At 43.1% G+C, this 22,989-nt stretch overlaps 1 protein-coding gene across 1 annotated transcript in view; it reads right to left on the bottom strand.

Moving 5' to 3' along the window:
- The window catches only part of GUCY1B1 (guanylate cyclase 1 soluble subunit beta 1), a 46,337-nt gene extending 23,582 nt beyond the window's left edge, over positions 1 to 22,755 (bottom strand). Inside the window, exons 1-4 of the mRNA XM_031463701.2 lie at positions 22,641 to 22,755; positions 22,097 to 22,170; positions 6,753 to 6,853; positions 5,163 to 5,281 (exon numbers count right to left, since the gene is read on the bottom strand). Of these exons, the coding sequence (XP_031319561.1) occupies positions 5,163 to 5,281; positions 6,753 to 6,853; positions 22,097 to 22,170; positions 22,641 to 22,643 (297 nt within the window). The 5' untranslated portion in view covers positions 22,644 to 22,755. The remainder of the gene's footprint in view (positions 1 to 5,162; positions 5,282 to 6,752; positions 6,854 to 22,096; positions 22,171 to 22,640) is intronic.
- Positions 22,756 to 22,989: the final 234 nt, after the last annotated feature.

The following is a 22,989-nucleotide window of genomic DNA, read 5'->3' as shown; positions in this document are numbered from 1 at the left end:
TGGACTCAGGCAGGGGGTTCTCCTGTTGGAGTCAGAAGCTGGGAATGGAGTCACCATCATTCTTTGACTTCCCAGGCTGACTTCCCAGGATGGTCACCCTAACGGCAGAGAGCTCAGCCGGCCCAGCTAAGTCTTCTGAGAGCCCGCACATGACCTCTCCGGGCACCATGGGCTCCTCAGTCCACATGACGGGGTGCCTGGAGGGACCGTCCCAAGAGTAAGTGCTCCCAGATACTCGGGTGGAAAACTCAAGACCTCTTAGGAACCAGCCTAGGAAGGATCAAAATGTTACTCCTGCCACACTCTGTTGGTCAAGTAATCAGCAAAGCCATCCCAGATGCAAGGGTCAGGGGGGACTCCAGCCCTCGACAGAGAACAGGGAAACTCACACTGCAGAAGAGGGTTGAGATGGGGGACGCAAGTGCAGCGACTCTAGGAAAAACCCACCTGCAGGGACGCAAGAGGACACCGGAGAGCAGAGGTGAGCGGCGTCTACGGAGGACATCCCGTCAGACCACACGCTCCTCACCAGCTGTACTTTTAATGAGTTTTCAAATCCTACACATTCTCTGCTCTGTTTTAATCACTATACTGGATGCTTCAGACAGAAATTAGCTACAGCAGCAGCATGGTACCACATTTTATCCCTAATTTAAGAGTAAGAAAATGACTGAAATATGGTCTTATCTTGAAGACAATAAATACAGATAAAATGTATAAAATCCAAAAATCTACATCAAAATGTCTTCCTACTTTTTGTAAATCTCTTTTTGATAAACCACGTTTCTGCTTACTAAATCAGCTAAAGGATAATAATAAATTTCAAGGATTATCTACTTTTATCAATAATCCACAAGTTGATGGTTTTACAGGAGATTTAAGAAAAATCAATTCCAAACTGTGTACTATCTAGAGAGAGTAATATTTCTAAAAGGCTTCCTCTAAAAATGTTTCTTATATTTTGTTACTTCACCAACTTAGGATTTTTGGCTACTTTTTGTGGGAGTCTAGAGGTAGATTAATAATAGGCATGATGTAAACAATTTTAAATCCACTTTTGAAAAAATGAAAGCGATTGGCTACTCAGAGCCAGAAATTTAATACTGGCAGCAAAGCCTTTCAAAGGGACATTGTCCATTTTTTAAGCTGTTTGAATTGTTAAATTGTTTAAATTCACTAATCAAAGGAAATGACAAAAATCCACTTGAGAAACAAGTATTTTTCTGAAACTAAACTACAGGTACGATCTATGCAGCATCTCTTTAATATAAAATGTCTACAAAGAAACACAAGTATTATCTGGATAAAATAGCTTGGGCCAAAACAAATATATATACATACAACTCAGAATTAACTAATTCTATCATTCAAAGACTATTGATTGATTGCCTGTTACATGCCGCGCCTGGTTCTTAAAAAACTTTCAAAAATTACTTCAAGAAAAGTAAAAACAGAAAAATGTATTTTCAACAGAGAGCCATTCTTGATCATGTATCCAGTGAGAGGCTGGGAGAGACACATGTCCCCTCCCCCAGGAAGTCCTCCCTGGAAGGACGGCGAGCGGTGGGAGGCGCCCAGGCTCCGGCTCCTGTGTCACCATTTCAGCAGCTATGTGGTTGCTGCCTGAGAGCTTCAAGTGGAAACATTAGGGTAAACATTTTAAAAGTTTCAAGTACTGTCACTTGTATACGAATCAATAAACAGTACTTTGCCATGTCTGCATGAAAAGGAAATTGGTCCAGTGTGTGTCTATTCTACATTTCAACCTATAACTCAGCTCTAAATATATATCTCACTCCAAATGGATTTTTGTTGGCCTTAATAAAAGGATTAATCTTGAGCTACTGGAGTATTTGCTTCCTATTTTTGTATGAACAGCAAATCTTCATTTACAAGAAAAATGTTCATTCATTTCCAGACACACATTGTATCTGTGCCGATAGCATCATTAAGAAATGACATGTGATCTCTGCCCTCTTGAAACTTACAGCCCAGCCCAACAAACAAGCAATGAACACAGCGTGAGAACTACTGTGTCTGGGGAAATAGGATGTCCTCTGAAAACACGAGACGTATCAGTCCCCAGACTCAAACGGGGCTGAGAACAGAGAGAGGGGTGGAGCCTTCCTGGAAGAAGAAATTTGACCAGCAGGATGACGAGGACTGATCTAGATGAAAAGGAGCAGGAACAGTGTTCCAAAAAAGGGAAGAGCAGGTGCAGAAGCTCAGAGGAGAGAGAGAGAGAGCATGCAAGACTGGAAAAAAAAAAAGATTCTAAAGCAGTTCTGTTCGGCTGGGCTGGAGGAGAGAAAGATGGAGACATAAGTAGTTTCAATTATTTTAAATACTTTTTACAATTTCAGTGAGCAATTGGGAATCACTGAAGGGTTTAGGCAAGTGATATGATGAGATATATTTACATTTCAGAAAAATCTCTAGTTCTAGAATGAAGAAGTCATTGGAGGGATTCGAAGAGAGGTGGGGAAACCCATCCTTTCTGTAGATACTGGAAGACTCTCCCACAGAAGTGCAGGCAAAATGAAGAAAAATGGTAGAATTCTGAAAATTCAGTATTTAGGGAACAGACTCTAAGGATTTCATGACTGGGTAAAATCAGGTGGTGTGAGAGGAAAAAAAGTGAAACATCTTTACAATAAGGCCCAGTTTATCCTACTTTTTAATGAAAGGCTGAAGTTCACCATTAAGAGTATTTGATTAATGTATGGAATGAAAAATGTCTATTTTAAAATGTGAGCCAGGATCTTAAAACAATTTATGAAGATCAGTTGCTTAAGTCAGACTCACTTATACAGGATAAAAGTCCATTTAATATATTTGTAATTAGCCTAATCCTAACATAAATATGTACTTTTAAGAAAAGCAGTATTTTAATACATTCAGTTTGCCATTAATATATGCAATTTCAAAACCAGGAAAAAAAAAACTCGATTAAAAATATACAGTATTGATGAAAACTTTACAGTTTCCTCATTGTTCACACTCACATGAAAAGACAAATAAAATAAAATCGTGTATAATTTAAAGCCATATTAGCTAAAACTGCCTGCTGACCTTGAGGAAAACAGACTTAAGAACTATTTAAGATAATGCTGGCATTAAAGCAAGTCACAAATGTCAGTCACATACACACTGTTAAACTTTCTAGCAGTCATGTTTTAAAAAAGGAAAAACAAACAGCTGAAATTACTGTTAATGATATATTTGCTATAACTCCGTATTTCCAAAATAATATCTTTTCAACACATGATCAATACGGAATCTGCATGAACAACCCCGCATTCTGTTTGAAACCTGGTGTGTATTTCATGCCCGCGGCACCACCTTTCAAACGTTGGGCTGTTATGTGGAGGCCACCCCCCTGGGCAGCCGGCTCTAGAACCTGGAGCCACACACACCAGGAGGCTGCCTGCTCGGTCACCCCTCTGTGTCTTTGCAAACTTAGCCGATGATCACAATGAGTAAAGGTTAAAAACATTTTAAAGCATTTGTACTGACTGTTTTGGTTACATAGATGTGACCATCAAGAGAACGTTAAAATTAAAAGAGAGGAACTGTGGGTTGACACGTTGCTGAGAAGGTGACAAGAGTCAACAAAGCTACTTAATAATAGAACATGTAATCAAAAACCAAATCCCCAAATACTTTTAAATCTCAAACTTAATTCATTTAAAATAACTAATGTCAGAGAAAGGCAAATATCCTATGATATCACTTACATGTGGAATCTAAGGAATAAAAATAATAAATGTTATTCACAAACCAAAAACAGACTCAGACATAGAAAACAAGCTATGGTTACCAAAGGGGAAAGGGTTAGGGAGGGGTAAATTAGGAGTTGGGATTAACAGATACACACTACGGTATATAAAATAGATAAACAACAAGGACCTACTGTACAGCACAGGGAACTATATTCAATAGCTTGTAATAACATATAATGAAAAAGAATCTGAAAAGAAAATGTATATATGTATGTGTATGTGTAACTGAATCACTTTGCTGTACACCTGAAACTAACATTGTAAATCAACTACACTTCAGTAAATTTTTTTTTAATTCATTTAAATGCAACCAGTTAAAGGTTAATTTGAATATCTCCTGGGGGTTACTTCCTTTGGAAGTGACCGCTCTTTTGGAGACCAGGAGTTTGGTCAACTGCTAGCGGGGACTGCAAACCAGCTTCCCTCTTGATTTAATGCCATTTTAAGTTTATAAGAAAAAATGTCACTATGTAAACAACAGACATTTTGATTAAACACCATAGTTCTTATTTTGGCTGTTAAATCAATAATGCAGCTGGACTGAAAGTAGTTTACATTCCATCCAAACTGGGCCCCAGTTCAGCTAGTATTGTTCCGACATCATTTTCCAGCAAGATTTGGTTCTTCTCAGTGGCCAGTTTAGAAATACCCTTCACATAACGTTCAATGTGAACACGTTTCCAGAAGAGGGTCTAACAAATGCCTGTGCTTAAAATAGCACAGTCGATCCAAAAATAGTCTCCCATCTAATGTGCAATTTACTAGTTAAAAAAAAAAAAAAGGCAAGATAATTTTAACAAGACAAGAAGACAAAGGCCTTTGGCAACATTATTTATCTTTGACTTCACCTGAGACTAACTTTGGAGAATTTCCTGTTTTCCTTTCCTGAGTAGATGAACTAATACAGAACTCGGAGCAATGATCTCCAAATCTGAACTCTAGGTGCTTTAGCCAAAACAACGAGCTTCGGGCAGGACATCACAGACACTGCTACACGATTTAATTACACAACACAAATTCAGATGACTTACAAATAGAAAGTACGCCCATATTATATACATAAAAGCCAATGACCAGCAGAAAGCAGCATTTAGAAAAAGGCAGTTGAACAGATCACAACAGGCCAGGTCGAGTTTTTCAGAGAACACGACAACTTGCGTATTCAGAGTCAGGAACCAAAAATTAAAGGAAACAATGCCAAAATGTATTCAAGACCATCCAAAAACTATTATTATTTTATGTGAATTAGAAAAAAATGTCACTGTGATTCCATTTCAGCAGAAAGACACTCATGCAGCTGGCTGGGCAAAAGTATTCCACCATCTACAGGTAAGAATCCAAGACTCAGAATTTTTAGCCACAGGACCTCAAATTGCTCACCTGGAGAAACTCTCTGACATTGGATCCCAGGACTCGCAGGATTGTATCGTAACCAGATTCTTGACAGAAGACAAAAAACATCTTCCCAAACATTTGGAGGATTTCTCCAGCATTGAGATCTATTTTATAGATTTGAGAGACAACAACAAAAACAAAACATATTAGAGGTGGAAAATTGTTAATGAGAGGAATGAAGGTATGTATATAATTTAAAAATGTTAAATACCCTGTTTTTGTGCAGAGTGACCATCTAGCCAAGAACGTCCAATGAAGGTTTGTACTTATAAACAAAGCAATCAGTTTCTTAGCTCCTGTGACAAAATTTTGAGCTTTTTTTTAAACTTATATTTAAGGTAGAACTTATTGTTTCTGAAAATTACATAAAGATCTTGAAAATCATCAAGAACACACATGCTATTTTGGTACAGAATGGCTTTTCCTTATGCATATGTAATAACTTGGTTGCATACAGTAAGCACCCAAAGATCCTGCTTTTTCCTTAATATTCAATTATTATGTCCCCAAATTAAAATTTTTTTTCTGTAATATCAATTTTAATCACTATCTTATTCAACACAGGTATGCAACAATTTATTTCACAAATGTCAGCTTACTCAAAATAGAGGCTCTTTCCAATTCTTTAAAATGTAAGTTACTCTGAAATGGAAACACTCATACATCTTAATGCACATAAATCTAATAATTTCTTTAGGAAAAATTTCTAAAGGATTTCAACATTTTTAAAAAAGATTTTGACTGATGACGCAAAATTATTCTCCAAAAAAGTTGTCTTATTTTGCCATCAGATTTTAAAGTGTGAGTTTCCCCTTTAACTCTCCCCTTGACTATTTCATTTTTTAATTGCCAAATTTATATAAAATTATTTTACATTTGTGTCAATGTTGAGTACTAATGAGGCTGGATGTTTTTCTTATTATTAACAATTTACCATACTCTTCCATAATTCTTGTAGTTTAGTCTGCAAAAGGTGGTGTTCGCTCTTCCAAGTGTATCTGAGAAAGCTGAAAAGCTGCTTTCTATTCTATCCAAACTGTAGCCCAGTTATAAATGAAGCACTATGAGAATAAGAGATACTACCTTAAGAACAACTTTTTTCCATAAAGCTTTTTTTTTTTTTTTTGCAGGGTGGGCGACTTGCCTTCTTTGCATGAGTTTTGACTGATATAGATCTCTGTTCTTGTTTTTCTTACCAATACCCAAGAAAACTTGTGATTACAGAAAAGATTTGGAGAAAATATTTTCTGTATACTACACTTGTAATTCCTAGGCCATTGACACTGCAATATTAAGTTATTACCACATTATTAGCTCATTACATTAAGTAACAACATTTTTTTCCTTCCTCAACACATGGCTTTTTGTAGGGAGGGGCAGAGAGCTCCTCTATTCTCCAAAGAGTTTGTAAGAGGAAAGATAGAACTCAGGGTAGCCTAGGCCTAACATTATATGTGAATATCCCCCACAACCAGGGTTGTGCAGTGCATAGCCTGCACAACCATACAACATTACCCTTTGTCTTGGACACCTACTTGTAGCTCAGCCAGAGAAGGAAAGTCACGTTCAACTTACTGAGGACTTTGCTTGCAGCAGCAACCAAATCATAAGTTTTAGAATCATCATATATGATTCGGACAAGAAACTGTCCTTCTTCGTCTAACTGTGCCTCTTTTCTAGAAAAACAAAAACAGCAGAGACAGGGGAAAGAGTTGAGATAAAAGAGCAGGGACTACAGCTCCAAGGATCACATAAAAATGGTTTTATATCTGAAACAGAATATGCTTTTGGCACATTTGTTCACATCAATGACATGTACCTAAAAGTCTGGTGACTAAGAACATCTTATTTCACATCCCCGTCCCCAAACTAAAATGATACATTTAAGTATGTCTTAGGAAGACTAACATGTGTGTGGTACTCTAATGCCCAGCACAATACCTGATAACAGCTGTAATCAAGAAATAACGTTTGGTAAATGAATAGTCAGCAAACATTTGTTGAGTCCCTATGTGCGCCAGGTCCTCTTCTAGGCATGAGGGTTCCAGCCTTTAGTAAGATTAAGTGCCCGACCTCTTGGAACAAATGCATTCTAGGAGGGGAGGCTGAAGAGGCATGAAACTAAGTCATATACACACAGATATAAGGGTGGGTGGTCTGGAGAAAAATTAAGCTGGGGAGGGGGAGGGATCTCATGTACAGGAGCAGGAAGCATCACTGAGAAGTTGCCAGTTGAGTCAAGTCTGAAGCCGCTCTGCGGGACCCGAGCCACCCGGACGGGCAGGACAGGCAGGTGTGTTCCGGGCGGAGGAAGAGCAGGTGCAGGAGGTCAGCCCGGGTGTTGGAGGAACGGAGGAGGAAGCAGAGGAGCCACAAGAGGAAGGATCAGAGGTAACCAGGGCCTGGTGCGAACGGGGTGATGCTTTCATGTACTTGGAAGAGATGAAGGTCCTGACACTTGTGATACAAGCGGTGAGATGAACCGACCTCAGTGAAGGACGGACCTGCGGCTGCGCTGAGAATGGACCAGAGGCGCACAGGATGGAGCAGGGACGGAGCGAGGACAGAGCGAGGGCAGAGCAGGGAGACCAGCGGGGAGGCTACTGCGACATCCAGGAGAGAAATGTCGGTGATGGACTCCGGGTGGAGGCAGTTGGAGGGAGGGAGTGGCCCGGGTCCGGATGTTTCCTGAAGGCAAGTTCAGCACGGTTTGCTGATGAACTGGACACAGGATGTGGGAGGAGGGAAGGACGCAAGGATGACACTGCAGTTCTGGCCTGAGCAGCTGAAGGATGCTGTCACCGGGAGCTGAACTGGCAAAGAGGGTCAGCCCCAGAGCTGTGGTTTACATGTCCTAAGTGTGAGGCGCGAGTGGACTGGTAAAATCTTGCAGCACATCCTCAGCGTATTAAAGGCTCAGAACGCACACAGGATTAAAGAGGGGCAATCACAGTTCTCATTTCAGTAGCTGCCAGGATTACATGAGTATGTTTACTTTGGTGGGATCTGGATTCTTTTTCTCCAACAAGTGTCTGTGTTGTTCAAAGTACCGTCTGCTTCGGAAGAGCACTGACGGGCAGGGTCCCAGAGAGCTTGTCCAGCTTGAGACCCACGAATTCAGGAGCATCCATCTCCACCTCTGACTCCAAACCCAGCCATCCAAGCCCCCGGAGGCTCCAGGAGAACAAACACAAGTGACGGAACAGCCCCCACCCGCCACCCAGGCGGACACAACCACCTTCTCCCCTCGGAGGCGCTGCTGTCACAGCTGCTGGGACACCCGGGGCTGGGACACCGGCGTCTGCTCGAGGGAACAACTCCAGGCGGCAGCACAGCTTAGGTGCAGGCGGGATGGAGACTTCTCCCAGACAGCCTGTGTCCTTCAGGACAGGCCACCTGTCTGCCTGCCAGGACGCGCCAGCGTGCACGTTGGGGGAAGAGGAGCGTGATTTTGGCGGGCACGGAGATGTGACCTTCAGAGCCCAGAATGTACCAGCCGATGAACTTGGGCAAGTCACACAGAGCCTGTGAGCGTTAAAATCCCTCTTTTCTAAAATGGGAGCAATCGCATAATCCAGCTCCCACAGCTGTAAAGAGGTGAAGCACATTCTAAGCGCGACGGGTATTACCAAAGCCCACAGCACTTATGTTCACAGACTCAGAAACGCAAAGGGTGCATGTAGGTGTGAGGTTCTCGCTCTGGCTGAACAGACACAGCTGTTAAACGAAAGGAACACATCTCTAAGACTTCAAGTCTTTTTAAAGCCAAAAGTCAGTGAAATAGCCCCAAATTATGAAGACAGAATGTACAAACACTGACTTGCCTTAAGACAAATGCTAGTGTGTATCTTACACGTTCTAATTTCTAACTGTATAAAAATATACAGTGTGGGAAAAGAAAACCTTTACAAAACCCTCCAGTGTCCTGAGATGACCACTGCTAATGTTATATTCAGGTTGCTCATACTTGAAATACTTGGATACGTTACACACACCAGATCATACTCCTATGAAACCTCCTTTCTTGACTTCCTATTGGAAGTAAATGTCAGTAAATCGATTTCTATGCCTGGACTACATAGAATTGCCTCGGTTACACACATTGAAGTTTCAACAGGTATTAAATTGCTCTTACTTTTTCACAAGCACAAACAAAAGGTTGTGATGAATACCTCTGTAACTAATATTTATATTTCTACGTAAAAAATAGGATACATTCCTAGAAATGGAATCGTTGAGTTGCAGGATTTGGAGGGCTTCATTTTTTTCTCCTTTTTGTCACTAACATTTTATTAGGAAACAGCAATGGTCTACAGATTGGGATTTCGAAGCCTCTGATTTAGGGCATTCTCATAAAACATAAACCAATCTTAATTAAAGATATAATGAAGTACAAATTAATTCATTGCTCTCACTGTGTCCTATCCTTTTTCTTCCAACTGGGGTAAATCAAACAACATAAATTTGTGTAACAGACTCAGTTTCTCAGAAACAGTCACCAATGAGCTACAAACAGAATACACAGTTCTTCTGCATGAAATAGAGAAATGGCCATCTCCCTAGGGACTCCCCCCCAACCATAAGTCAGTGCGTCCCTCTCTTCTGTCTCCTGCTTTAATAAAATAAGCTCCCTTATCTTTTAAGCTTTACTTCCTGAAGTGTTCAGCCCAACATACCTCCTGGAGGGAGGCTGAAACAGAAATTAAACAGCACTACATGAAAGGAAATAACCATCTTCTCTTAAAAATTTCACACTGAAAACCAATGAATTATTCAAAAGACTTAGAATTCCTTATTTACAGTTGTCTTGGGAAACTTTGAGTCACCTTTTAATTATCCTTCTTTTCCTCCTGGCGGGAGGGGGATGTTTTGCCGCAAATACTTGAACAGCTATTATGCCCCAAGCACTTTTCAAAGCACTTTTACTGTATCAGTGAACAAAATAAAGATCTCTGCCTTCATAGAACTTACACTTCAGCTGGCAGAAATAAGCGACAGCATATATATATATAATTATATTTATGAATCATTATGTTTACATAACATACGTGCAAATTGCATAATTTACTCCAAGATGATAAATGCTACAAAAGACAGCAGGGGAGGATACACGGTGAGACGAAGGGGTTGGAGGAGGAGGCGGGACACAAGGTTAAAGGCAGTGACAGCCGGCGGCTTCCTGAAGGAGTTAATGTTTGAGCAAAGACTCCAGGAGGCAAAATGACCCAATCTCTCTGGACCCACTTCACTTCTTTCTGTAGCCCATTCCTCCAATTCTTCCCTTTTCAGAGTGAAAGCTAATTGGAGATATTACACTTTATTGATGATCAGCTCACTCCATTCAGCTGAGCAGGGGAACTTACAGTGCAGAGAAGTAATAGCCAAAAAATTAATTTCAGGCAGTATTATTGTGATTAATGCCAGTAGACATTTTGAGCTAATAAACGCTTTCTTGGGGTCTCTTGATTCTCAATACAGCTTTTCTTCCAGCTTCCAGGAAAATTTAGGTTTGTTCAGACTTTGCACTGGTTCAGCCTCCAGAGAGCACGGACACGTGATGACAGTAATCTCTCGGATATATTTTTAACATACATCTGCCTCCATCCTTTCAGGGAAGCTCTACAGCCTTCCTTCCAACGTGACACAATTTCTTCTCTCCTTAGTGTTAAAAATGTCTCTCACCAGCGACCTGAAGTCACAGAGGGTGACCACCACATGTAAGAGAGGTTGGGAAGGGAGCTGGTATTCTGGTTACATAAACAATGTCCACAGCTCACGCACTCTGACCGCGTAATTCTCCATCCCTCACCTTCCCAACCCATAACTTTCAAGGACTTTTTCTTCTTAAAAGCAAAGTAAAGGATGAATCCAACATACAGATATAACACTTGTAACAATACTTGACTTATTTTCTTGATGTGTAGAATGCCTTTTGTGCTTAGACCATCCCACTTCAGTCAGGCACATGAACCAAGTCTTCTAGACTCATTCATTATTCAGAACATATTTTTGAGCATCAATTTTGTCTAAATTGTTGTACTACACCAGGAAATTATGTAATTTCCTGTAATTTAAATTATATTTACATAGGAGGAGAACACAGGCTTCTCCAAGAAACATAGTTTAAAATTTCCCTGAAAAGAAAAAAACGACTTTGGACATAGGTTTGGTTTTCTTTCCAATACTTTTTCGGTGACAAAAAATACCGTATCAAGCCATAGGCAAAACGGAGCACAGTGTATTCAACACTGTTCATCTACCAAATGGTAACCAATGGAACAGCCATCACCATATATTTGGCTGGTGTGACTGCATTCCATTGTTTCCCATTATTATTATAAAAATCCCTTGGAAAACCCCAAACAGACATAGTGTTGCACTATTTCCAGATAGTATGACATACAGTAGTTTGTGTTATCTTCCCCTGTATACTTAATAACTGTGGTTTGGCAGGGGGGAGGCTAAGCATTAGAGTTTTCTACTTGGCGCATCACTCAGTGATTCGAGGGGGAGGTGTGGGGGGAGGACCAGGAAGCAAGTGGAGGAAGAGGGGGAGGGGGACAACACAGCCTTGGCGGCTTTCACTTAGCATCAGAATAATTAACCTAAAGTTGCTCTCAATTTGTGGATTCGCTGATAGGATTCATTCAGATAGCCAAAATCAAACAACTTCTAGCCCTCCTGGGAGCTTTAAAAACAAAGTCCAAACCTTCACCTGGAGACAGAACCAGAAATAATCCTATTCTATATATCTGTAGCCAGAATAAGTGTTAAAAATTGAGGAGGCAGATGTGGACAATTTTCCCACTGACAATTCATCTCCCACTTGCTCTTAGAAATGGTTACTTGCTGGAATTGAAACTGATCATTTCTTTACACTAATTACCTTTCCCCAAAAGGACAGTTGGCATTTTTCTCAGGGTGGGATTTTCTGGTTTTGTGGTTTCGCCATTTGTGTTTTTAATCACTGGTGCCTCACCTGGGTGCCCGGAATGGAGCCTGCACTCAGTGGATGTGTGCAAGTTTTAAAAGACATAAATGGATTAATTAAGTGTATTTCCTCACTAAAAATCAAACACTCAAACATCACTGGCAAAAAAAAAAAAAACATAGTTTGTTTTCAAACTTAGGAATTTTTAAACTTACACCTAGATTTTAAAGTAGGTATACAAGTTGTCCGAAATACCCAGGCAGCATTCTTTATAACTCCACACTGGGGAGATATCTTCCTTAGCTGCAAAATGTGAGCGTACAAAAACTGAATTCACGTTCTGACACTGAGCTCCTGCTACTGTGCGCCCCTCAAGTAAGCTTGGTACATGGCAAAGGCGCTGGCTGTGAGGTAAAGAAGCTTCCCGGGGAGGTAGGAAAACCGGTATCCTAGGATGGGAGAGTCTGAATACAAGCATCCTGAAAATGGAGCCTCAGAATAATGTCTGGTCTCAGGCAGACGAGGTCAGCGCAAATCAAACCACCACCCTGACCAGTGACAGCTGCTCCTGCGAAAACCGCGCTCACAGCCCAGGCTGTTTCAGAGACAGGATGCAGATGTCGCCTTGACGATAAATCCTAGGACGGTTCGTTTTAGTGAGGTCAGGACGGCACAGTCGTGGGGTGTGTCCAACCACTATTAAAGTTAAAACCTCCAACTGCAGTCTAAACACAGGTAACATATACACATAGTATCAATATATATAAACATATATATTATATATATAATGTGTATATAGTATGAACATATACATAGTATGAACACAGGTAACAATTATAAGTAACATCTAAAGATTAAAAATGTATATTGCTTTTTTTGGAGTAGTTGGGAAGCATTAATGGGCTCTCAGTTTTCAAGATCCCAACTCAAGGATTCCCCAGAAGTCTGAACCCGGAAGCAGGGAGCCGTCGAGGGGAGGAGCCTCTTCCAGGTGGTTCAGGTGCGTCTTCCTGGGTCCATGTCGTCACTCGTCCCAGCACTGTACACAGTGACAGTGAATGCTCTCCCAAGCGAGCTGCATTTATGAAGAGTATCACTCTTGATACATAACTGCATTTTTTTCTGACTGTGTCCAACTTGTCTTACTAATGAGACAGTCTCATTAGTAAATCGCCCCAGTTCTGGACACACAACCACCACAAACATCTCCAATGAGCCCTTTGCAGTCTCTTCATCGGACAAATGATGTCCCTCTGCCTGGGGTGTGGGTCCACCTCTGTTAACTCGCCTCCCCAGCACATCGGCCACAGCGCCTCCAGAAATAAACACACTGCTCTTAATTTCTGAGGCTCTGATTCTCTTTAGTAGACGTTCTGTTTCTGAATAAAGCCACCTTTAAAGACGTAACAGCCACAAGCACCTGGACAAGAGCTTGAAAAGCACCGGAAAACCAAAGCAAAGAGCACGGTACTAACACACCTGTACGAAGCCCGCTTCCAGGCTACGCTGTCTTTGGAAAGGAGACAGTTATAAGTCCTTCTCGTGTGGGGATATCACATAACATCCGTGTCCAAACCTCTGCTCTGATGATTAATAAATGAGTGGTTTGAGGCAGGGATTTAAAGTCTTGAAGCCCCAAGGAGGGTATAGCTCAGTGGCAGAGCATGTGTTCAGCAATGCACGAGGTCCTGGGTTCAATCCCCAGTACCTCCACTAAAAAATAAGTAAATCTAATTACCTCCTCCCCAAAACAAACAAAAAGAGGTGGAATAAAATCTTGAAGCCTCAGTTCCCTTACTTAATGAACAAATCTATTTTCTACAGTGGATTTGAGGACTCGGGGAGTTGGTGACTGTGGGACCACACGGTAAGTGTCAATTTCTACAACCTGCTACATTCAAAACAGAGAGGCCAGGTGAGCATTCTCATCTAGTTTTCAAATTGAAGTTCAGCATTTTACAAACCTTTATCTGCAGTCTGTGACGCTGACCTTAAACAGCACCACAGATAGCTGCCTTGCAGACACCTGCTAAAGGAGCCAGTCTTCTCCTGAATCCAATCCAGTAAGTGTCTTTGAGTGTATGAGATCAGGGGTCTGACAGCAGCATTCTGAATCCTTTTCTTACAACTACGTATGCACTCTGACCCTTCCAAAAAGAGATGCTGTAACTTATTGCCATATCATCTGCCTTTGTTCATGTAAGAAATGCCCATTTCAATGGGGTTTCTAGTTTATTACATAGTAGTTGAAGATGTCACCGTTCTGACATAACAAATCCTGGCTACAGAAAAAAAAATATGTGTGGTGAATATATCTGTGCTCTATTCTCCAGAAACTAAAATGTGAAAGATAATTCACTTATACATATATGAATACGCAGAGGGGGGCTTTGTGCTGGTTGCAGAAGCTGCAGTTAAGGGAGACAAGACAGGCATTAATCACGCAATAAAATAGTTATAAACGCATGCATGTACTGTGAGGAAACAGCATAGTTCTGGAGGCGACAGAAGCCTTCCGTTAAGAAGTAAGACCTGTCCTGCCAGCTCAAAGCTGAGAACTGTTTCCACTGGAGGAAGGGTGGGGAGCATGGGGGAGAGGCCCTTCTGAGCACAGGTGTCACCCCCACGGGGAAGCTCAGCCTGGCCCAGGACCTGAAAACCTGCCCGCGAGGCTGGGTGCTGGGCACCGGTGGGGGTGTGGACGAAAGCTTCCTGTGTCTGGCTGATATGAAGACTGACCACAAAGAATTTCAACAAAGGAACAATTTACTATTTTGCGATCCAACACTAAGTGGCAAGTCGGTCAGAGTGTTCAGTACAACCAAGGACACGGTAACGAAAAGGAAGGATAAATCCATGGGAACGTTTATGTGTCCCCTGGAGAAGACACCGCTAACCTCATAGCTCTTGATATAGAAAAGATGCCCCACTTGCTGGACATAAACAAAGACACGTTCCCCCCACTGTTTCCTGGTTAATGAGCCGAGAGGCAGAGCAGCGAATAGAAAAGCTGCAAGTCCTCACTCAGGTCCTGGCTGTCAGCCTCCCAGCCGGGCGGGGCTATAGATTTCCCTAACGCGCTTTCCCAGTGATGTCTGCATGGTCTCGACTCCTAACTGGCTTTCCAACACACAGGAGAGAAGGATGCACTTGAGTTTCCCATCCTGGAGAGAAGTGACAGGGTCAGAAGGACACTGTCCGCTGTGAGCAGGACGAGAGAACGGTCGGCGTTCGCCCTAAGGGGGTCTGGGAGTGAGGGAGGGAGAATGAGGATTTTCTGATTCCTCCTCCATCCCTGGTGCCCATTTTAACCTACAAAGCTTCTTTGACACCTGATTACATAATATGCTTCTGTGAGCTTTCTCTTTTTTTTTTAACTTCAAAAGATGACAGAATTCAGTTAAAACAAAGACCACGCTTGGCTTCTGGGTGATATTTCGATCATCAAAACAAGCCCTGAGACAAGGCTGCGAGCTGGCTCCCCACCTCAGCCACTGCTCATCACACGGCCGCGTTCTGTGTCCTATGTTCTGCACACAGAGCGCCCCGCGGGTCATGGGAAGGGGTCTGCCCTGGACACCAAGCCCCACCTGCACAGGTAACGTCGACCCTCAGTGAGCTTGTCAGCCCACACACTGTGCCTCCCGTCCTTCACGCTAACTGGCAGGTCTTCCTAGAGAAAAAGGTCCTGATCCTCACAATTATCTCATTTACTGACTTTTTTAACCTGTGTCTTCATTTGTTTGTTTTCTGAGGAAGTTTCTGGGAATGAAAATTAATACGGTTTCATTTTTGTATGTAAACTACATTGGCTCCTATTTCTTTCTCAAAAGTAGCAGCAACCCTGGCATCAGAAGAACAGGGTTGGATCACAAAAAGAATACATATGTATAACTGAATCACTTGGCTGTACACCTGAAACCAATGTAACACTGTAAATCAACTACACCTCAATTAAAAAAAAAAAAATAAAGAGCAGAATTGGAGGTCTGATTCAACTTCCTGATATAATTCCTTAGAACAGTCCTTTAGCCTCTCGGGAACACAATTTCATCATTAAAGAAAAAAAAAAGCATTGAGCTCCCTTATATATGAAAACTGAAAAGGAAAAACTCAGAACCACAGGACAGTGGCGGGTACCAGGGGCTGGGAGTATGTTGCTCGGAGGGTACAGATCACCAGCTACAAGACTAACAAGTTTGGGGACCAATGTTCTGCACGGCAATTATAGAGAACACGGGACCACATACTTAAAACTAGGAGAGTGGCTAGGAGAGCAGGTCTTCAGTGTTCTCACCACACACACATAAATTGTAACAGTGTGACGGGACGGAGGTGGTAGCTGATAATGTAATGGTACTCAGTTTGCAATGTACAAAAGTATCTCATCCACACATCAGACACCTTAAACTCACACAATGTTATGTGCCAATTCTAACTCAACAAAGTTGGGACAAAATGAGCTGGAAAGGCCTGTCCTGTTGCACGTGGATGCTGTGGCACTCGTGAAATTTCAGAGAGGAAGGGACTTTGGAAATTTTAGACAGCTTTTAAAATAAAAAAGTGCTGTTAATATTTTAAAACCTACTTGAGCAAGAATACAGGAAGGCATAGAAATGTAATGATATATATATATATGATACATATGTGACAATATAGCTTCATGAATATAAATATGAAAATTTGATTAAAACATGGCAAAATGTGGAACATAATTTGGTTTTAAGTTGTTTTGATAAAATGAATATTAAGAGCATATGGGAGCAGGGGGGATGGTATAGCTCAGTGGCAGAGTACATGCCTAGCATGCAGGAGGTCCTGGGTTCAATCCCTAGTACCTCCACTAAAAAAATAAATAAAACCCTAATTACCTACCCCTCAAAAAAAGAACTTAAAAAAAAGAGCATATGGGAGCAACCTAAATGTCCATCTATATGACTAGATAAAGAAGAGGTGATGTGTGTGTGTGTGTGTGTGTGTGTGTGTGTGTGTGTGTGTGTTTTCCACACAATGGAATACTACTCAGTCATGAAAAAGAATAAAATTCTGCCATTTGCCACAACATAGAATGGCCAGGAGGGTATTAAGCTTAGTGAAATATGTCTGATAGAGAAAGACAAATACTGTATGTTATCACATATATATGGGATCTGAAAAAAATCAAACTAATGAATTTTTTTTTAAAAAAAAGCATATGCTGCACGTTCGAATAACAAATGGGGATGGGTAAGGGGGGATGCAATGAGGGCACACTTAGATGGGTGTAGCACCCAGACTTCCAAGAGTGACTATCATGTAAAGGAGCCTTTCCTATCTTTCAGGGGAGCTGGCAAAAGGAAAAGTTGAGAAACTTTGGTTCTGGAGTAAAACTAGTAACAGCTACCATTTATGAGGCAGTTCTCTTTCACAACCTGTGTGAAGCACTTTACAGACATCATCCACCATCTCACAATCCTGGGGAGGTCACATATCTAGCTTATATTACAGCCAAGCATTTGATGAATACTGGAGTAAGAACCTCTTTTATAGGTTCCTCGTTATAGGAACCGTAATGATTAATTCCTTTTTTTAATTGAAGTATAGTCCGTTTACAACATTGTGTCAATTTCTGGAGTACTGCATATAATGATTAATTCATGATAAACAAACTCAACCAGATGCGTTACTTTCAAAACTGGAAAATAAGAGTATACTGCCCAACAGCCCAATGTTCCCATGTGTAAGCTACAGGCAGAAAAACCCAGACATAGTGAGAGTAGAAATAGCCCGACATCTCTAGACTTTATCTGAAAGCAAGTATTGTTATTACATGCTTTCCTATCCTCTGTGCCTGAACACCGGACTCTGATCATTAAAAACAAGCTTAATGAGAGAATGAAAGAATGTTTAGGTCAATGAGTGAAAAAGCTTGCTGCCCTGCTAGAGGAAGTCAGATAAAACCATGCTGAACAATTATGCCTTCTCTGCACAGGGGAGATTACGGACAGCCTCCTAGAGGAACTTACTCCAGTATTTACCAACTAACAGTGTCATTAGTTCATCTTCAAATCTCATACCAAGATTTTGATCCAAATTTTTCTCTCAGTTCTCTCTGTAAAGCAGAGAAGAGCTAACCCGTACACCATGTCGCACTCTGGACTCTAGACTCTTCTTTTTATTTCATCCCTTGTCCTGCTCAACTCTAGGCAAGAGAGTTTTCAGGAAGGTGTTTTTTGTTTCTAATAGACTCTTTTTAACTGAAATATAGTCAACTTACAATGTTGTGTTAGTTTCTGGTGTACAGCATAGGGATTCATTTATACATGTATATATACATACATATATTCCTTTTCACATTCTTTCCCATATGGTTTACCCCAAGATACTGAATATAGTTCCCTGTGCTGTACAGCAGGACCTCGCTGTTTATCTATTTCATATATAATAGGTAGTATCTGCAATAAGATTTTTAATCATCTTAGATTTTTTTCATTTTTTGAATCCATCTTAACGTCCTAGTGAAGTTAGAAAATCTAAACCTGAGCCCAGTAATTTGATGTGAAGTTGCTTTAGTCAGGGCCACTGGGTAAGGAGGTGATTAAACCAAGGATTTAGGACCTTTCTGAATATGTATGTCCTGACCTCATTTTTTTTTTCCTGAAATGGTTGCTGTTTATCCTCACTTAGGACCCAGGACATCTAGAAAGGGCCACCTGAAAACAGAAAGGAAACCAACAAGGCAGGATCTGAAGTCGATTCAGACGGCTCTCTGGCTTTTTGATACATGTTTATGGCCACAATCAGTTCAGAGGGACAGAGGACAGCCCAGGCGTCAGAAGATCCCACCCACCACCTCTTTTTGCTATTTGGGAGCTAAGAATGGCTTCTGCATTTTTGACATTTGACTGCTGTACAGGTACGCGTACAATCCTCGATACTGAATCCTGGCCTGCAGCACCAAAAATACTTACTGACCCTTTAAAGGAAACTGTCCCTCTTGACAATTTTTTTTCTTAAAAAGAGGAATTTAAAGCTCTTGGGAAATGGTTATACTATTGGTAGGAGGGAACGTGGGTACGGAGTTTACAGTGAAGCATTTCTGGCTCTAACCAGTCAGAATCTTCCATCTGGAATCTGTTACTTAGGATTGTCTTTGTCACTAATGTGTGGCTTCCTTTCTCATGAACCATGGATGGCCGTTTCCTCCCAAACCAAAACAGTAGTATACGATGTTTTATAAACAGCAACAATTCAGATAGTTTCTCACAGAGCAAAAAGGAAGATAACAGGAGTTTGGTATGTACTGAGACAAAAAAAAATGTTTTTTATATATTCAGTTTTCATAAAAAGGCAGAACTGAGAGTATCTTGGAGCAGTGTTCGCTGTGCTCCACCTCAGAGGAGATGGGGAGGTCAGAGGAGGGGTCAGGATCTCCCCAGGAACACTTTAACATGAGACCCTTCCAACTTCTCCCCTCCTGCCCCCAGGCACTGAGACTCTGCCACGCTAAGCAAATGCTCTTCCAGGGAACACACAGGCATCCCTCTGGGACGCTGACCGGGGAAAACCAAGGAGCTGTTATAACACCCTCAGTGCAGAAAGCTGAGCATCTCTCCTCCAGATGATAAACTGGGTCCGAGACAAGATGGGCTCCAGCAAGACAGATGCTTAGACAAAAACGAATCAGACCAACACCTGGACTGCAAACCCTGCTATAACTAATAGCATTTCCCTTGCAGGAGCACATAATCCCCGTGGTAATTCTGTAGGAAAAAGATTCATGTGATTTGCTTCATTTTACCGGAAGAAAAAGTGTGTTGTATGATTTAAATTATTAGCACCTAAATGAATTAAGAACATCGCCTGAGGCTACTTAAAGATATATTCATGAATTAGAAGATGTTGATATTTAATTAAAAATTAATAAATTATTTTAAAGTAAAATGCAACAGTATCCTTAGTGTGGTTTGGTAAAGTTCTCACCTCAGAGGAATTTGTAAAATTTTTAGATATTTTGATCTTCTGCGTGGAATAGCTGGCCAATGTAAACAAATCATTTGATAATTTAATTTTTTACATTTCTGAAACATTTCTCTATGATATGTCACTTTTCACCTCTGTATCTGACAACGATCTAAACTCATAATGGGTAAGACACATTCTAAATCCGAGTAATATATATAAGACCGTTTAATCATAACAGCCATCTTTTATTGTGCTCTCAAAACTCATATTCACTGTCATCGCTTATCCACCAGGAAATCTGGGAATTTCTATCTTACCAATGAGAAAATATTATGTGGGAGATATATATGATGCTTTCATAAATTCACAAAGAAAGTGGTTTAAAAGCGAACTCATCTACAAAACAGAAACAGACTCACAGATATAGTAAACAATCTTAGTTACCAGTGGGAAAGACGGTGCGAAGGGATAACCTGGGAGTTTGAGATTTGCATATACTAACTACTGTATACAAAACAGATAAACAAGTGTCTTCTGTACAGCACAGGGAACTATATTCAATATAATCTGTAATGAAAAAGACTATGAAAAGGAATATATGTATGTACATGTATGACTGAGACATTATGCTGTAACCAGAAACCGACATTGTAACTGACTACACTTCAATAAAAAAAGATAAACAAAAGTGGTTTAAAATCTTGCTCTTGATGCCTGCTTTCTCTGTGACACTGTCTACCAAGCAAAATAAAAACTGTAATTAATAAAGTTAACTAATAAACAGAAAATTCCAATTCCAAAGTAAGCTTTAGTGCCTAGGTTTTCACTTCACTGAACTGCATAAATGCCCAATCTCCACTTCTCTTTAGAATATGCAGATGTGCCCCTGAGGGTAAAGTAAACGTCTTATGGAACAAGAAACAGTGCTCAATAATACAGACCCAAAGAAAGGAAAAGCTGCATTCCACTGCTTAATATTTAACCCTGGTCATTTCCATGGAAACAGATTTGTGTAAGAAATCACTGTCATGTAACTGCATAATAAAGCCTGCTAGAATTGACTGCTAATAATTGTAGTCTATTTAGGAAAAACAGCATGAGATCATCACCTACTTGATATAAGAAAATGAAATCAGTGAGTACAGGAAATCAGAGTAAATAACAATGTGGTCTCTGCCCGCCAGGTAACCAGTCCCTCTGCCTCTCTTTGAAGGTGGCAGTTACACTGCCCCAATATGAAAATCCACACGGTACAGGGTTTTGGTGTAGCTACTTCGCTGTGGTCATCTAAACAAGTTAACGCGCAAATTTCACTAGAGTGGGAGAGAAAGAAAGAGATTTAAACTATGAGATTTCAACTTTGTTAAACCTCTAACTTTGCAAGATTGAGATGCTCAGTGTGTTCGCAGGGAGAGTGGCCCATCCCTGCAGCATGTTCGGACTCTCAGGTGGGTGGGCTTTTCTGCGCACACCCAGAGCACGCGGCTCACAGCTCTGGACTGAAACCAGGACGCCCTCCCACAAGTGGCAGGCTTCACCACAACAGAAACAAAAAAGGAGGGGGGGGCATTTTATTCATATGAATAAATGCACTCAACCAACAGTCTCGGGCAAAGTGGGTTTCAGCATCCCCAAAGGGCCGCACGGTGTTTGCTGATGTGGGCAAGGTGTGTAAACGACAAACGAGCTGGTTTCCAAGGCCTCTGGAAGCCCGAGCACGGCCGAGGCCTCTTGGTCCCCCGGTCCCTCCGCGTGGGAGCCGCCGGCCCCCAGGCCCGGGAGCGGCGGGCGGGCGGCGCGTTCCCACGCCCGGGCCGGGTCTGGAGGCCGCGGTGACCCCGGCCCCCCCCCGCCCCCACCCTCGCCGCCCCGCCCGCCGCCCCTCCTCCGGGTCCGCTCCGGGGCGTGGGAGCGCGGCTGCGGCGGGAGTGGCGGGCGGAGCAGCGCCAAGGATGCGCGCCCGCCACCCGGCAGGAAGCGGAGGATGCGGCGAGGCGCAGGGGCTGTAGCGGGCCAGGCGAGGCCGGGGCAGCCGGTCACTTACTTGATGTCCTCCCACACCTCCGGGCCGTAATTGCGGATCACCAGCAGCTCCAGCGCGTGATTCACGAATCCGTACTGCGGGGGCAGGAAACCGGGTGTCAGGGGCCAGCTGCGGGTGGGAAGGGGCGGGGGCCCTGCGCTGGACCCTGGGGCCCGCGCCCTGCTTGCGCTCCGTTCCGGCGGGCGGACGGGTCCTCGGTGGTAAGGCCGGGCAGCCCAGGGGCGCCACCCCTGCCCCAGTCAGGGGCAGACCCTCCCGGTCTCTTCCGCCCCACCCCAGGACCCGCTCACCTGTCACCGCGCGGAGGCCGGCCGGGCATCCGGAAAGCGTGGCGGAGGGGACCGAACCCGACGCCTCCCCGGCCGCTCGGCCGCCCTGAACCGGGAGACACGCGCCTCGGCCGCACGTCCCCTCCCCAGCTCCGGAAGCAAAGGCACCGGCCGCCCCCGCCGCGACCCCCGACGTCCCCGTCTCCCCACTCCGGATGCAGGCCGACGGCGGGAAGGCCCGGCGAGCGTCTCCGAACCCATCCGGGAGCACTCACCATGGTGTCCGCCCCCGGGCTGGGGACGCCGCCCCGCGCCGAGGCTCGGCGGAGGGACCAGGAGGCGGCTGCGGCGGCGACCGCGCAACGAGCCCGCGGCGCAGCGTCGAGCGGCCCCGGCGCCCAGCCCCGCGCGCCCTGATTGCCAGCGACGCGCAGCGAACCGCCGGGCGAGCCGCAGGCCTGGCCGCCGCCCCCCGGGCTTCCACCAATCGGCGCAGCGGAGTGAATTCGGATGCGCGCGGGGCCCGCGCTCGGGCCTTCCCACCCCCGCCCCGGTGACCCACCCGGCTGGTGCTGGAGGCCGCGACAGGGACCGCGGAGGAGCCACCGCGGAGCTCCCCGCACG

Source organism: Camelus dromedarius, chromosome 1 (assembly GCF_036321535.1).
Source record: "Camelus dromedarius isolate mCamDro1 chromosome 1, mCamDro1.pat, whole genome shotgun sequence".
Classification (NCBI taxonomy): domain Eukaryota; kingdom Metazoa; phylum Chordata; class Mammalia; order Artiodactyla; family Camelidae; genus Camelus; species Camelus dromedarius.
Note: the sequence above shows the minus strand (reverse complement) of the source record. Positions and strands in the feature narration are given on the sequence as shown.